The sequence below is a fragment of the Psittacula echo genome (genome assembly GCF_963264785.1).
Source record: "Psittacula echo genome assembly, chromosome: 4".
NCBI classification, from domain to species: domain Eukaryota; kingdom Metazoa; phylum Chordata; class Aves; order Psittaciformes; family Psittacidae; genus Psittacula; species Psittacula echo.
Window position 1 is genome coordinate 75,319,697 of NC_137738.1, and position 15,802 is coordinate 75,335,498.

The 15,802-nt window shown below is 37.5% G+C and overlaps 1 protein-coding gene across 1 annotated transcript in view; it reads left to right on the forward strand.

Annotated features, from left to right (window-relative positions):
- The window catches only part of COL12A1 (collagen type XII alpha 1 chain), a gene marked incomplete at both ends in the record, with an annotated part of 100,790 nt that overhangs the window by 35,703 nt on the left and 49,285 nt on the right, over positions 1-15,802 (forward strand). Inside the window, 15 exons of the mRNA XM_080615307.1 lie at positions 2,350-2,471; positions 5,076-5,225; positions 5,311-5,430; positions 5,972-6,136; positions 6,320-6,466; positions 7,101-7,240; positions 8,396-8,525; positions 9,532-9,677; positions 9,955-10,084; positions 10,864-11,003; positions 11,764-11,893; positions 13,320-13,459; positions 13,734-13,866; positions 13,967-13,993; positions 14,288-14,430. Coding sequence (XP_080471433.1) covers positions 2,350-2,471; positions 5,076-5,225; positions 5,311-5,430; positions 5,972-6,136; positions 6,320-6,466; positions 7,101-7,240; positions 8,396-8,525; positions 9,532-9,677; positions 9,955-10,084; positions 10,864-11,003; positions 11,764-11,893; positions 13,320-13,459; positions 13,734-13,866; positions 13,967-13,993; positions 14,288-14,430 — 1,963 coding nt within the window. The remainder of the gene's footprint in view (positions 1-2,349; positions 2,472-5,075; positions 5,226-5,310; positions 5,431-5,971; positions 6,137-6,319; positions 6,467-7,100; positions 7,241-8,395; positions 8,526-9,531; positions 9,678-9,954; positions 10,085-10,863; positions 11,004-11,763; positions 11,894-13,319; positions 13,460-13,733; positions 13,867-13,966; positions 13,994-14,287; positions 14,431-15,802) is intronic.

Consider the following 15,802-nt stretch of genomic DNA (forward strand, 5'->3'; position numbering starts at 1 on the left):
TTTCCTTGTTTGTTAAAAAACTCCCTTAATTTAGTTCTTGATCCATTTTCTCAGATAAATCAGGCCTGGATTTATAAAGTAGGCTTCAGACCATGCCAAAATCTGTTATGCAAATATACTAAATATATTAGAAATTGGACCATTAAAAGTCTTAGTATTATAGGATGGCTTGGGTTGGAATCATCCTAGTTCCAAGCCCCCTGCCATAGGCAGGGATGCCTTCCACTAGACCAAGCTGCTCGAAGCACCATCCAGCCTGGCCTTGAACACTGCCAGGGATGGAGCAGCCAAAGCTTTTCTGGGCAACCTGTGCTAGTGCCTCACCACCCTCACAGGAAAAGAATTTCTTCCTTACATCTAATCTTAATCTCCCCTCTTTCAGTTTAAAGCCATTCCCTCTTGTCCTGTCACTACATGCCCTTATAAAAACTCCTTCTCCAGCTCTCTTATAGCCCCCATTTAGGTACTGGAAGGCTACTATAAGGCCTCCTTAGAGACTTCTCCAGGCTAAGCAGCACCAACTCTCTAAGCCTGTCTTCAAAGGAGAGGTGCTCCAGCCCTTTGATTATCTTTGTGTCCCTCCTATGGACTTGCTACGAGTCCATGTCCTCCTTGTGCTAGGAGCCCCAGAGCTGAGCGCAGTACTCCAGGTGAGGTCTCATGAAAGCAGAGTAGAGGGGGAGAATCACCTTCTTTGGCCTTATGGTCATGTTTCTTTTGATGTAGCCCAGAACAGTCAGCTTTCTGGGCTGCGAGCACACACTGCCAGCTCATGTTGAACTGATCAACCAACATTACCGAGTCTTTCTCTTCAGGGCTGCTGTCAGTCCAGTCTCTGGCCAGCCTGTATCTGTGCTTGGGATTGCCATGACCCGGACACAGGACCTTGCACTTGGCCTGGTTGAACTTCATGAGGTTTACACAGGCACACCTCTCAAGCCTGTCAAGGCCCCCCAGGATGTCATCCCTTTCCTCCAGTGTATCAGTTGCATCATGCAGCTTGGTGTTTCAGAAAACTTACTGAGGGTACACTCAATCCCACTGTTCATGTTGCTGCCAAAGATGTTAAACAGTGGCAGTCCACATATTGACCTTTGAGGAACACCAGTCATCACTGGTTTCTACTTGGATATTGAGCCATTTACTTCAACTCTCTGCATTAAACCATCCAGCTAATTTCTTATCCACTGAGTGGTCTATTCATCAGATCCATTCCTCTCCAGTTTAGAGACAAGGATGTTGCGTGGACAGTGTCAGAGGCTTTGCGCAAGTCCAGGTAGATGATGTCAGTTGCTTTTCCCTTATCCGTCAATGCTGTAACTTGGTTCTAGAAGGCCACCATATTTGTCAGGCATGATTTGTCCTTAGTGAAACCATGTTGGCTGTCACCATTCACCCCCTTATTTTCCATGTGCCTGAGCATTGTTTCCAGGAGGATCTGCTCTGTGATCTTGCTGGGCACTGAGATGAGACTGACTGGTCAGTAGTTCTCTGTGTCTTACTTTTTTTTTAAATGGGGATTATTTTTCCCCTTTATCAATCAATGGAAATTTTACTGGCCTGCCATGACTTCTCAAACGGGATAAATAGTGGCTTGGCCACTTCATCTGCTTATTAGCTCAGGACTTTCAGATACATCTTATCAGGTCCCGTGGACTTGTGCACCTTTAAGTTCCTTAGATGGTCTCAAACCTGATTTTCTCCTACAGCAGGTGGTTCTTTATTCTCCCAGTCCTTGCCTTTGCCTTCTGTGACTTGGGCAGTGTTGCTGGACCACTTGTTGGTGAAGACTAATACAAAAATTTTGTTGAGTACCTCAGCCTTCTTCGTATCCCGAGTAACTGGATCTCTCGTTTCGTTCCAGAGAGCACCTACATTTTCCCTAGCTTTTTTGTCTTCTGGAGAAGCTTTTGTTGTTGCCTTTGATGTCTCTGGCCAAACTTCAGCTTTCCTAACCTGATCCCTGGCTACTCAGAAAATTTCTCTGTATTCCTCCCAGGCTACCCTTTTCACCCTCTGTAGGCATCCTTTTTGTATTTGAGTTTGTCCAGGAGCTTCTTGCTTATCCATGCTCTAGGTAGTTTTTCCTGTGTTGAGATGCATTGCTCCTGAGCTTTAAGTCTTAAATTACGTGAAAGAAGAAGGCTATAAATTTAAGTGTAGAATCTAGAATCAGCTTTTATATTGTCAAAACTTCACTGTTTTGTGGAAAAGGTAGTCTTTGGGCTTCACATTTTAGCACCTTCTTTTCCATGGGGGACTTTTTAATGTGAGGATTTCAGAAGTGAAGTGTCAGTGTTTAGCTAGCCAAGTCATTTTAGTTACAGTACATTTGTTTAATTGTTGCAGGGCAGGAACTACCTATAAGGTAAATGTTTTTGGAATGTTTGAAGGAGGAGAGAGCAGCCCCCTGGTTGGACAAGAGATGACCACCCTTTCAGATACTACTTCGGAGCCATTCTTATCTAGAGGTAAACATGATTGAAGAAAGACCAGCATTTCCTTATCGTATTTCTAATGTACATAAATATTTATTTACAGGATTCAGTGTACTCCCTACCCTGATGACATAATCCCTGGTCTAAAATGACCATTAAGTATGTCCCAGTTCATGATTCTAGTGCTTCACACCCTTTGGATGATCTTGCACAGACGATAACTCAGACAACCCATGCTTTGCTGATTACTCAAAGCCATCTGCATTGCATTTTCAAGCCATACACATCTGTGTTAAATCACATAAGGTCAAATTCTTGAACAGGGAGCATGGCTAACCTACAGGGGTGTTCAGAGGAGTAGAAGAAGGAATTTTAAGCATATCTGTAGTGTTTGCTTGTCCTTATATGGTGACTCTTCCTTTTAAGACTAAGGTGTCATGAACAAAGATCTATGATAGTTGGGAATGTCCCAGTATTATTGTATATTATTTATGTTTATATTCAACATAACTGTCAGTGAGTAATTTGTTTGTGATTTTGGATTTTTTTTTTTTTCTTACTATAGCAGGAGGAGATTTGGGTCAGAAATACAATTGCTGGGTGCTCTCTGCTATCTGTTTGGGAGCTTCTCCTGGCATAGCTAAACCTTCCGGTTATAGTTTTGATTGCAGCTGTCTTGGAGTGGTTAATGGGCCTTTGCATACTCATAGTTGTGTTCACCATACTCTCAGTTGATACTGGATAAGGAGAATTTCAGGGCTCAGTAGTCCTTCATGAAAAGCATAAAGAATCAGATCTTTGCTTTTTAATAGCCAAGTATACATGCAGAAATAAAGACTTTTCTGCCCTTTCAAGGTTTGCATAACCATCAGAGAGAATTTGGTGTGGAGAAATAACCTAACTATAAAGGCCTTTCAGAGTTAAATAAAGAAAAACGTTTCTGACAGTTTCCTCTATTCTTTTCACTTAACCACTCTGGTGCCTTTTTCCAACTGTGTAAAAAATACCTCATGTAATGTTACTCGCAAAATTTTTAGAAACTTTTTATTTGATTACTGCCTCTTTCTGTCTTAAACAAGAGGGTAAAATTGAGAAAAACTACATAACAGGCCATCAGTGACTTTAGAGTAAAGTTGTAACAAGTCTGGCAGAAAAATAATTGTACCTAGAGTGGTTTGTTAGTTTTTATTATGACAGCTGTCGTATCTGTCTTTACTGATATAGTCTTTAAGCTAATTAGGTTTACTAATGCATGGATTTGAGTCATGGTTAATGTGAAAAATGAATTTTATATCTGAGCCTGTAAATGTAATAGCATATTATTTATTGATAGAGGAAAAAAAATCACTCTAGGTCTGGTGCCTTTGCTGGAATTTTCCATTTGGGGAACTATGGTAGTTGGAAGAAAAATAAAAGTCAAAATAGTTTAACTTTTATATTGTACATGAAGCTAACTGTAACTGCCATATTAAAGTTATGCATGCAAGATTTTGTACTAACATGATTTTACTTAAACCATACTCCCAACTGAATTTATTTTCCTGACTAAAGACTAGATCTATATTTTCTATGCAGAAGAGGATCATACTTTTAACTCCCAGGTACATGGAATAGTTATATTCATGAGTCTACAGTGTTGGATCAATTATGTGGAACATATATGAAATCACAATATCTTTCAACTGTGATGAGTGTGGCTGATTTTTCTCAATGGGATTTCTTCCATATAAAGACCAGAAGCTCTGATGGCAGGAAGCCAGAAAATTTGCAGCTGGTAACACAATCTACAGGAAAAAAGAGAGAGCAAGGATTTATTTTTTATTTTTGCAAATGGCTATGGATAAAATTACTGTGCCTTTCTGTTTTGTATAATTTTTTTATGATTTTCCTTGTGATGAAAACAATATGATGTGTATTTTATTCTGTAAATTGTAAACTGAAGATATCTGGAACAACTTCCTACCTTTTCAGAACATTGCAGCTTTATATAAATGTTTGTTCTTGTCCCCTCTTTATCTTTTGACTTGTGTTTGTGTTTGTGTATCTTGCCTAAATTGTGTTCTTTCTTTCCTGTATGTACAAACTTCTATACCACTTGTATTACCATGTCTTTTTCCCCTGAAAATTCAGAAATGTTATTTATTTGAAAGTGGTTGTAATATATGCCATTAAATCCTGTATTACATAGTTGAAAGTTTAGCTATCCATGACAGTCTAAAGTACTGTAAACCTGATAGTTTGATAATGGCCACCGCCATAGCAGTAGTCAGTTTAGTAATCTTTTACAAAACTTCTTAAATCAAGTTATCAACCATCTTTAAAGACCAAAACAGATAATGACAGGACAAAAGAGAAGAAGACTGGCCCTAGCATTTGCAAAGGCTTATTTATAAAAGGAAACATACATGAAGAAATTTATGCAGTTTTTGCCATGGAACTAGTGACTAGTATGAATAATGTTCAGAAATAGGTCATACTTGACAGAGTGCCAGTGAATAAAACTAGAGCTACTTTGGAAGCTAACTCATGACATATGTCATATAAAAGGATAAAGAAAGAAAGTTATCTTGCTAAGGATATATTTTTCTGGTTGAAAGCTGTCATACTAAGGTTATATTTTTCTGGTTAACATGGCAGGTTTAGAATGTAGAACCAGAGCAGAAGCTGATATTGTGCTGCTGGTGGATGGCTCATGGAGTATCGGGCGGCCAAATTTTAAAACTATCAGGAACTTCATTGCTCGTATTGTTGAAGTTTTTGATATTGGTCCTGACAAAGTACAGATTGGTAAGTCCTCCTATGTTGAAGGGAAAATGAGGTGTAACTGCTGCACAGCCACATAATAACTGAGCGATAATGGCTTTTTTACCAGGTCTTGCACAGTATAGTGGAGATCCCAGAACAGAATGGAATCTTAATGCTTACCGAACCAAACAGGCTTTGTTAGAGGCTGTAGCCAATTTACCATACAAAGGAGGCAATACTCTAACAGGTATGTCATACTGCCAGGATTTTCCTTAAGCTCCAATAAAAATAATTCTAATAGATGACCCCAGTATTGTTCAATGAGTTTAAATTTGTCCATGATGAAAGGGCCTTACAGTTCAGTATGTTTGGAAAAGAACAGGCATAGCAGAGACATATAAACTCAGTGAAAGTCTGGAGAAATTTGATGGAGGACAGCTTGGGTAATGTCCAATTATCTCTCTGCATATGAGAACAAGAAAAGGAAGTTCCATGTCAGGGTTGGGATGAAGACAAGGTGAGGACCTAGAAGGGAGGCTAGAGGAGATCAAATAGGAGGGTGATACATAAAAAGTCAGATATTAGAGACTCTGACATGGCTGAAATAGTATCAGTTGCTGGTAAGTCTAGATGATAGCCTGCAATTAGATTCCAAGTGCCTCTAGAAGGAAGTAAATTGTGGAATGATGATGTTGGAGTGAAATCACCAGGATGAAATACTCTCCTTTACCATGAGTAGCATATGGAAATAATTTATAATGATGGTTGCCTTCTTTGTATCATGCTAGGAATGGCCTTGGATTTCATCTTAAAAAACAACTTCAAACAAGACGCAGGCTTAAGGCCCAGAGCTCGCAAAATTGGTGTTCTCATCACTGATGGCAAATCACAAGATGATGTAGTTACCCCTTCAAGAAGACTCAGAGATGAAGGGGTGGAACTTTATGCAATTGGTAAGTGAAGAGGTGGCGTGCACCAGCCCCCTCCTGCCCATCTGCTAAATGCACAGAGAAGTGGCTACATACATAAGTACCTAAAAAGGTATTCAAAGAATGTGTTTAGGGGCTTACATTCGTAGCATTATGCTTCATGGCCAGAATTTATAACAAGTTTTGTTTTCATGTCTTCTCTGTAAGGTATTAAAAATGCAGATGAAAATGAATTGAAGCAGATTGCAACAGATCCAGATGACATCCATGCTTACAATGTTGCAGATTTCTCCTTCCTGGCTAACATTGTTGATGATGTAACCACGAATCTGTGTAATAGTGTGAAAGGTCCAGGTACATCACTTTTTCAGTCTAATTCATCCTTTTTCCATTTATGTGCTTGCACTGCAAATTCCTTTTTATTACTTACTGGGAACACTGTGTAGCCTTGGGCTGTTTTTTCAGCTGCTGGTGTGAGGAAGTTAGGCAGACCACCTGGACTACCCTGCAGGGGTTCTTTCTTTCTTTTCAACAATGACTGTATTATACCTAACACAGCACGACATGGCTGGATGTGCCTTCTTTTCTCCCAGAGTCAGGAAGTATGTTGCTCAGTGTGTCACTTTTTTGCTCATTGTTGCAGATTCTTCAATGATACTTCTCCAGTAAGGAAAGTTTCGGCAGCCCTGCTCTTTTCCAGTATTAATGTCTGACAGCCCAAACTCAAATCTAAGCATAGAAAAACAGTAATGCTAGCTGACGGTTGTCCAGTGAAACACTGGTGTTGAAGATAGAGTAGGAATGGTAGGGAGCTTATCCTGTCTTGAGTGTGATGTGAGCTGTCTTCACACAGTTGCTTTAAGAATTCCTGAGGAAACAGAAACATAAGCAAGTACCTGAAGAGTTTTTTCCCTAAGCATTTTTTGTCTAGAGTTTTTATTTTGATATAAGATAAATTAATAATTTTGAAATTTGCTTCCACTTGTAGGTGATTTGCCACCTCCCTCTAACCTAGTTATTTCAGAAGTGACACCTCGTTCTTTCAGACTGAGATGGAGTCCACCTCCTGAGAGTGTTGACAGATACAGAGTTGAATATTACCCTACCTCTGGAGGTAGCCCTCAGCGGGTTAGTACTATATGTTTCTGACATTGCCCATGATAACCTCGGACCTTCACAATACAGTAATGTCATTCTGAAGTTCGTGCTGTGTATGGTGTAACAGTAAATGAAAGAAGGCTCCCAAGGTCAAGAATATCAAGACTCATAAATGATACTCAAAATTACAAAAAGTAGAAGCATAAAGATTACTTTGATTGTTTTAAAGTCTTGAATTCAGGAGAAAGATGTATTTCTTAAAAATAGTTGACTGGTATTCCTAGCAGTTCCTTTCTGTTCATATCCCACTGTCATATACTGGTTTAAATAAGCCTGTATCAGAAGTTTTCTGAGCATACTCATGTAGGCTTACCATCCTTTTAGTACATTTTCTTGTTAGTAAAAAAACCCCCAAAACCAGTGAGTGATACATTAAGCTAGTGCTTTGCTTAATATTATATGATGACACTTGGAATCTGTGCCTAAGCATATCCTCCAAACTGCTTAATGCACAGGGTCAAACTCATCCTGTGGTCATTACTTCTGTATGTTGAGAGCCGATAACCAGCAGCCCTGGTTCAGGCAATCTGAACTGCTCATCACTCACTTTAACTAGCCAGAACAGTGTTTAGAAGACTGAAGTTAGGTGCCTCTGTGTACCTAACTCTGAATTTCCAGTCTCTGAATGTGGCTTTTAAATCTTAACTCAGATTTGACACAGTAAATTAGTCTTAGTAAATTATGATCTCAGGATCTGGGGTTTGATTAAGGTTAGAGCAGCCATTCCACTGCACAATGACTTTACAGCTTGTATGCTGGCTTTTATGTTCTGCAAAGTGTTGCTACTGCCATGTGCTGTAACCATCTAGATTGTCCTAGAGGTTTAAAACTTCTTTCCAAAGATGTAACATGTATCCCTGTCACTTTATGTGTGTTGCTGAGTAATACAAAAGTGTGAACCATGTGTAAAAGCAGGATGCACAATGAGTGCTGCTAGCTATATCCAGCTCTGTTGAGAACAAGTGTTTGTCTGCCAAAATACATAGATTAAGACCATACTTATTTTTAGTTCCATACCAACGATTTCTGAAGAGTTTCACAAATAATTTTTTTTTTTTTATCTTAGAGATAAGATTACAAGTTCATTTGTTGTACAGTGGTTAACATTGCTTCTCTTTGATGTAGTTTTATGTAAGTAGGATGGAAACCACGACAGTTCTGAAAGATCTGAAACCTGAAACAGAATATGTTGTTAACGTGTTTTCTGTGGTAGAAGATGAAAGCAGTGAACCTCTAATCGGCACTGAAACAACTTGTAAGTTAGAAATAGAACTTGTATAGCATGTTAACAGCCAGTTTGGCATCTGGGGAACTGTCCAGTAGAACTGTGAGCTTTCTTCTTAGAGGAAACAAAATTTCTAATTTGAATGAGCAGATTGTGTTATGTTTCACTGGTTGTTGAGATCTTGGCTGGAAAACTTTAGCAAAGTGAAACTGCAATGTAGTAAAACACATTTGTCCCAGCTTCTTTCCAGACTCATAAAGCACTACTGTACCTGGTTAGAGCAGCGGACATGAAATCTGACCATATATAAATGTGTACTCCTTAATTTTTATGCTAGATAATTAATTCCTGCTACTAGGAGCCAAAATACTATAAAAATTCATTCTAATTTTATATAATTAACAAAAAGGCAGTTCAACATAATTTTATCTTTTCTACAAGACAGATCTTAGTCATGTTTCTGTTAGCTGTCTACGTGATTGAATTTAGGTATATTTATGCTGAATGCATCATAGAGTGACTTTTCTGCCTCTAAGAATATTGAATGTTAGGTGTTCATTTCACTTCTTTGATTGTTTTGTACTAGGCTTGTCATAAACCCTTAAAGTATGTACATGATTTTTATGAATTCTGTGGCATTTTTATGTGTAATGATTTGAGAAATACATAAAACAAGAAAAAAGTACAAAAACCCTTTTAGAAGCACAGATCCCAAAACAGCCATGTTGTTTCATATTAGAGCATTCATATGAGTTAATATTGCTTTTTAGAATATTCAAGTGTTCCAGTGTAGTCCTGTAAGATAGTTTTAACTGTGTGTATAGCAAACCTTTGGCACATTCAAAATATGATGACCATTACCTCATTCTTAAACTAAGCACCACTTAAAATACCACTACCTGCAGATCACTTTCTGTTACCCACAAAGCACCCCAATACCCATGTGCAATATTCTCAGTGGTGCTATCTTTGATGTGAAATATGAAAAGTGAAAAAGCTGAAGGAAATAAATTAATATATGTGTTTTATTTGACAGTGCCAATCTCTTCAGTTAGAAACTTGAATGTTTATGATATTGGATCAACTTCCATGCGAGTGAGATGGGAACCTCTCAATGGGGCTACTGGTTATTTGTTAACATATGAACCTGCGAATGCCACAGTCCCAACCACAGAAAAAGAGGTGAGAGAATTTGTCATTACTTCCTGCACTTTACCAAAAATAAATTAAGAGAAACTGAAGATTTTCTTGATCTACCATTGTAGTCAAGAGAGACTGGCATGTACTTCTTGAAGCACTATGAACTTACTGGGATATTTTATACAGTGACATCAGTCAGGAAGCTGTAAATGTACTGTGAATCTCACAAACAAAATTCCTGTGCAGTTAAATCATTGCTTGCATTTCTGCCATTGCTTTCTTCAGTTTTTAAACATGGTGTGTTACTTTTCATGTGCAGATGCGTGTTGGACCATCAGTCAATGAGGTGCAGCTGGTAGATCTCATCCCCAATACTGAGTACACTTTAACAGCTTATGTATTGTTTGGTGATATGACCAGTGACCCGCTCACCACCCAGGAAGTGACATGTATGGGCATCTTGATTTTTGCTTTGTTAGTGCTTCAGCAACATTTACTTTTGATCTTATTTCATACAACAGGTTTTATTATATTCTGTTTTGTTTAGAAGATCATCTTTTCCATGTTTCATGCATTTTTCTAGTACTCATACATTTCCAAAAGATCTTAATGTCAATTTCAATGAAAAAAAGACCAACTATTAAAAGAGGAACAAAAGAGTTTTCTCCTTGAATACTGAAGGAATTTGGCTTTCAAATCTTGAGGTTATAGTGTTTTTAAACGTCTAAATTTTTCTTGCATTAACTTAAAAGCCTTATTCCCAAATTCAGACATTCTCTTAAGTATAGAAATTTATAAGAAAACATGTCATATCAAGAAAAATTGATTTAAACATGACTTATTTTTATACTTTTCCTTAGACATTTTTTACTGTAAGAGGCATAATTCTGGGCCAAATGCATGCAGTCTGTTTATTCGTATGTTCTTAAAAAATGTTGAACCCTCAACTATACATAAAAAGTGGCTGTTGTCACCAAAAGTTATGATCTTAATCACTGATACTTCTCAAAGTATTGTGTGTATAATTTACAAAGGTGAAGCTATCATAGTATATAGCTATTATGCTAATTGCTGGGACAGTGGGCTTATATAGTGACCAGAGCATTGAACTTCCCATAAAGTCATTGCCTCCATTTCAATGAAATGCGTGAAAAGAATGTATTTCCTTCTGTGAGAAACCTATACCTCTGCCTTGAATAGCATTTTCACTTACTAATTATTTTTACAGTACCTTTACCTGGACCCAGAGGCTTAACAATTCAGGATGTTACTCACAGCAGTATGAATATCCTTTGGGATCCTGCCCCAGGGAAAGTTCGAAAATACATCCTAAGATACAAAATAGCTGATGAAGCTGATGTGAAGGAGGTAAATGGCAGGAATGTTTCTGAAAGTACTAGAAGATGATTTTATTTTGAGGAGCTAGGTTACTAAGATAATAGCAAAATTAGTATTATAATCTACCATCAAGAATAAAGAATATCAGTTCATGATGACTGCAGTCAGGTAAAGGGTAAACTGGAAACTAAATAAGTATGAGAGAGATTCTTTTGGTACTCCCCTCTTTTCCTTCCTTCAGAGAGGAAAATTCCTCAAGCTCGAGAATTTTTCTGTGCTTTGATAAATAGGCATTGCTACTCTTTGGCAAGAGCTTAACACTTGCTTAACACTTAGGTGTTATCTTGCCAAGCTCTAAGAACAGTTTACAAGTGGGAAGACAGGATTATGGAATAAAGGTATATTAGCCTCTTTCACCCACTGTCTGAATATGTGTGAGCATTGTTAGAGATGTCTTTGAGTATTGCAAGCTTTCCATAATTGCACTGCTAGCTCTTGGAAGACTAAATGTGCTTTTGTAAGGGAATGGGAATTTTCTAGAGATGCAGTCTGTGTCCTCATTTCCAAAGGAATGAAGCAGTGAAAGATCCGCAAGTTGTACTAATATTTGAGACAATATGCTTTGCAAGGGAGTAGGTAGGTAGCACTCATTATTCAGGTGTAAATTTAGGGGTTAATGCCAAAATTTAGTGCAGAATACTTTTCTGTTTTTCAGGACAGGAATTTCTGACAAACGCGGAGTAAGAAATAGAGCAATTTACAATTCTTAAGTTGCTGTTTTTATTCTTAGGTGGAAATTGACAGACTGAAAACCAGCACTACTCTCTCTGACCTTTCCTCCCAAACACTGTATAGTATAAAAGTTGTTGCTGTGTACGATGAAGGGGAATCCCTACCGATAAACGCAGAAGCTGTCACTCGTAAGTTTTCCTATTAATTTTTCTTGTGGTTATTTTTGCCTTATGTTCTATTTAAGTTGTGTGTGTTGTAATATATTACTGAGTTTACGTGGAACTATAATTTAATCTGTCTGACAAATAGTTTACTTGCATCTGTAGCATTATTTGCAATATATCAATCCCAGGGAATCTTAGATGAGTTCAGGATCTTACTGCAGTAAACACTGAGCTTGCAGTCTGCAGAGAGGTGACAGACCAGCAACTGAAGCAAAATTACTTCTGTTTAGAGGCTAAAGGAGGAGTGTAGGGGTAGAATTAGTAAGAAAATATGAGGGCAGAGGAAAGGTTTAGCAAGTCTATGCAGGAATCTAGGAAAGTGAGTAGGAAGATGGAGCATATGCTAGAGCATTAGACAGAAATTATTTTGCTTCTGACTGAAAGGATTTTTTTGTACCATAGAATGCTAAACCAGTCTGTGCTTTTATAGAATGATAAAGACAGCATTTGAGTAATCTCAACAAATACAGGCAAGAAAATGGTGTTGCATAAATGGTAAGAGCCAATCCCCCTACAAGGGAAGTGACAGACTGAAGGGAAAAAGCTGTTATCAGGAAAGTCCTCATCTTGATCTAGGAGTATGATTTAGGAAGATAGCTAACTAGAAGAGCTAGAGTAGAAATGAGCAATGTTATCTTATCAATGCCTCTCACTCTGGTGTGGAAAAAAAAGGAGAAAAAACATGCAGATGCTCTCTCTATTTCTCTTTCTTTTTCTTTTTTTTTTTAATTTTTATCCAGTTTATAATTTTGTAGCCTGGTGTGTTAAAAAATGTTTGTGATGGTTTATTTGCTTGCATTTATTCTAGCCTTTCTTTTATGGCTGCGGGTTTGTGTGAATGTGTGTGTAAGGAAAAAGAAATTAATTTTTGTTTAATTCTCTGGTTAAACGTATTTACTCATTTCTTCCTGTTGACTATAAAATTTAGCTTCCTTAACCTGCAGTTAACCCCTATGAATTCTTTCTAAATAAGGGGTGTAATTCAATCGTGACTCAGTTGGCTTATATAAAGAATTTTAAGATCTGGAAAAAACTCATGTAGGAGCTTGACCTCTGTGTGTGTGAGTTTATAATCACTCCTAACTCCAAAATGTAAGAGCTAGGACTGCAGTTGTTGTGACTAGGCATGAGACATTTATCCTCTACTGAGGTTACTAGAGCTACATCTGTTTTATCAGGTGATGACCTAGCGATGTGAACTTACGAAGGACTTATTGTAGGTGGGGTGAGTTATACTACAGGATTTTGTTGTAGTCATTAGAAGTATGGTAACTGAGAGATAAATCTTCTGCATAATCTAAATTCTTTGTCTGTCTGAGTGTTTCTGTGGTTCAACTGTGTCTATTTTGTAGTTACATTTTCTGAAATACTTTTCCTTTTCTCATAATAGAGCCTGTGCCAGCACCTGTCAATCTCAGAATCACAGATATAACCACAAATAGTTTCAGAGGAACTTGGGATCATGGAGCTCCAGATGTATCTTTATATAGAATAACCTGGGGACCCTATGGAAGATCGGAAAAACATGAGGTAAGAATAGTCAGTCATTGTAAGATTTTGTGGGCAGTCTCTCAAAGGGTATATTTTTAAAATCAGAAATGTATTTAATAAGTAGTCTATAACTTGCAAGCTCTCCTGTTGAGCTCAATGGAAATTGAGTGAGGAAGTGTAGAACACATAGTTACAGACGTGCAGTGATGTTACTGTGTAAAAAAATTACTCGGTTATATCCCACTCTCTGTTTTTGTGTCTTGGTTTGTTTGGGTTTTATTTATTTATTTATTTATTTTAATTTCTCCACAAGACTATTTTAAATGGAGATGACAACAGTTTGGTCTTTGAAAATCTGAATCCAGATACATTATATGATATCTCTGTTACTGCCATTTATCCTGATGAATCAGAAAGTGATGACCTCATTGGCAGTGAACGAACATGTAAGTAAATGAAATGTTTCTGCATGTTGTTATTCATAGTTATTAAATCAGAAGGCATACACATACAAGAATCCTGAAAACACTTTTTATTTTTTTCTAGTACCTTTGGTACCTATCACCACACAAGGTAAGAATCTGAATTTCCAGGTATGGTTTTAGTACCTTTCTCTAAACTGTGATGGATGTTGACATTGAAAATCTGATATCATTTAGTAAATGTTATTGTGTTTTTGTACAAATACTAAACACTAGGTTACAACATGTTTATTACTTTATAAACATTACAGTTGTTGTTGTCTTGTACTTAATACATTTTGCTCTTGCTGAGACATTCGTGCAGTCTTGAAAGTATGAATGAAGTGTTTGTCCCTGCTTTTTGCTTGAATTACGTATTTGTTCTTTTCTTTATTGTTTTTCTCAGCCCCAAAGAGTGGCCCACGAAACCTTCAGGTGTATAATGCAACTTCACACAGTTTGACTGTGAAGTGGGATCCTGCTAGTGGTCGAGTGCAGAGATACAGAATCCTTTACCAGCCTATCAGTGGGGATGGCCCCGAACAGTCGGTAACTAATTGTGGAGAGCTTCAGTTACTCAACCTGAAATGATAGTTCTGTAAAGTAACCCATTAAAATTAACTTATTTTCAAAGTACAATGGTGTATATATTAATCACCTTTCAGATGAAGATTAAAATTTATAGTGAATAGGTATATATTCCCATCTTTTTCTTTCTCTACTTTCAAATCCAATATTGAATGCTTTTTATGGAGGAATAATAACTTTGGATACAACTTTTTTTCCCTGAAAATCAAAGGATCTATAGATATAACTAGAATAAAGTTAAAATGTGTTGAGGAACAAGTCGAACAGCACGTGAGGCTAGAAGTCACAGATATATAATTATCACAACAATATGAACTACCATGGCTACTTCCATTATCCAGAATTTTCTGTTTTCATAGTGTGGTTCGTGTGCTATCAGAGGGATTTTGCCATGGAACATACTGTGGACCACAGTAGGGACAGAATAACCACCCAGAAGCAGCAGTTGCAAAAATGAATCCATGCAAAACATAAGTGTTTGAGGTATTTTTAGTGTCTTTTGATTAAGCAGCTGTGATGACAGCGAGAGCCAGTACTTTATGATCAGCCAGCTTTCCTTGTGTCGTCAGCAAGAGCTGTGTTGACTACTGGCCTATGCAACACAGCCTGGGAATAGTAATTCAGTCAGCCTGTTTATCAGAAATGTGTGCTACTTAAAAATGCCCTGTTCTGCAGTGAGAGGCTATTATGGTTACTGCCAAATGACTTAGAAAAGCAGTCTCAGATGAGAACCACACTCATTTAGCTTATTCCAGTAATTGGAGATCACACGTGTTCAGAAGCGCATCTAGGAATGTTTACTTTAGAATCAGTTTCACATCCATTTTTACTCTCTTCTGAACAACATGCGTTTCAGTTGAGGTTGTTGAACTGTTGAATGAATTGAATAGTTAAATGCAAGTTTAGTGAGAAATCACTAGAAGAATGAGGAACAGCAGTAAGGTTAACTATCTGTAATGAATTACTGGTAATGGAGTAAAAAAAGAATTACCATCATTCTGTTGAACTTTGTGCAAAGAATAGAATTAATAGACTTTATTCACAACAGGATAGAGTCCAGAAGTGGAAGTCGTTTTTAAGGAGAGCACACAGAACACTCGTGCTCTGTTCATGACTTTTTAATGTCAGTCTACAAATAATTCTTGGTCATATGAGAGTAATTCCATGTCTGCTTTTTTCGTTACTGTGATATTCGATTAAACTGCAGTTACTAGGAAGGCAGTAGCGATGTCCCCACTGAAATATTTAAGGTAGAATTTAGAAAAGTTTTTTATTTGTGCAGATCTAGCAGTTGATACATAATTGTGGTTATATGCAAGTTTGGAGGTCTTAA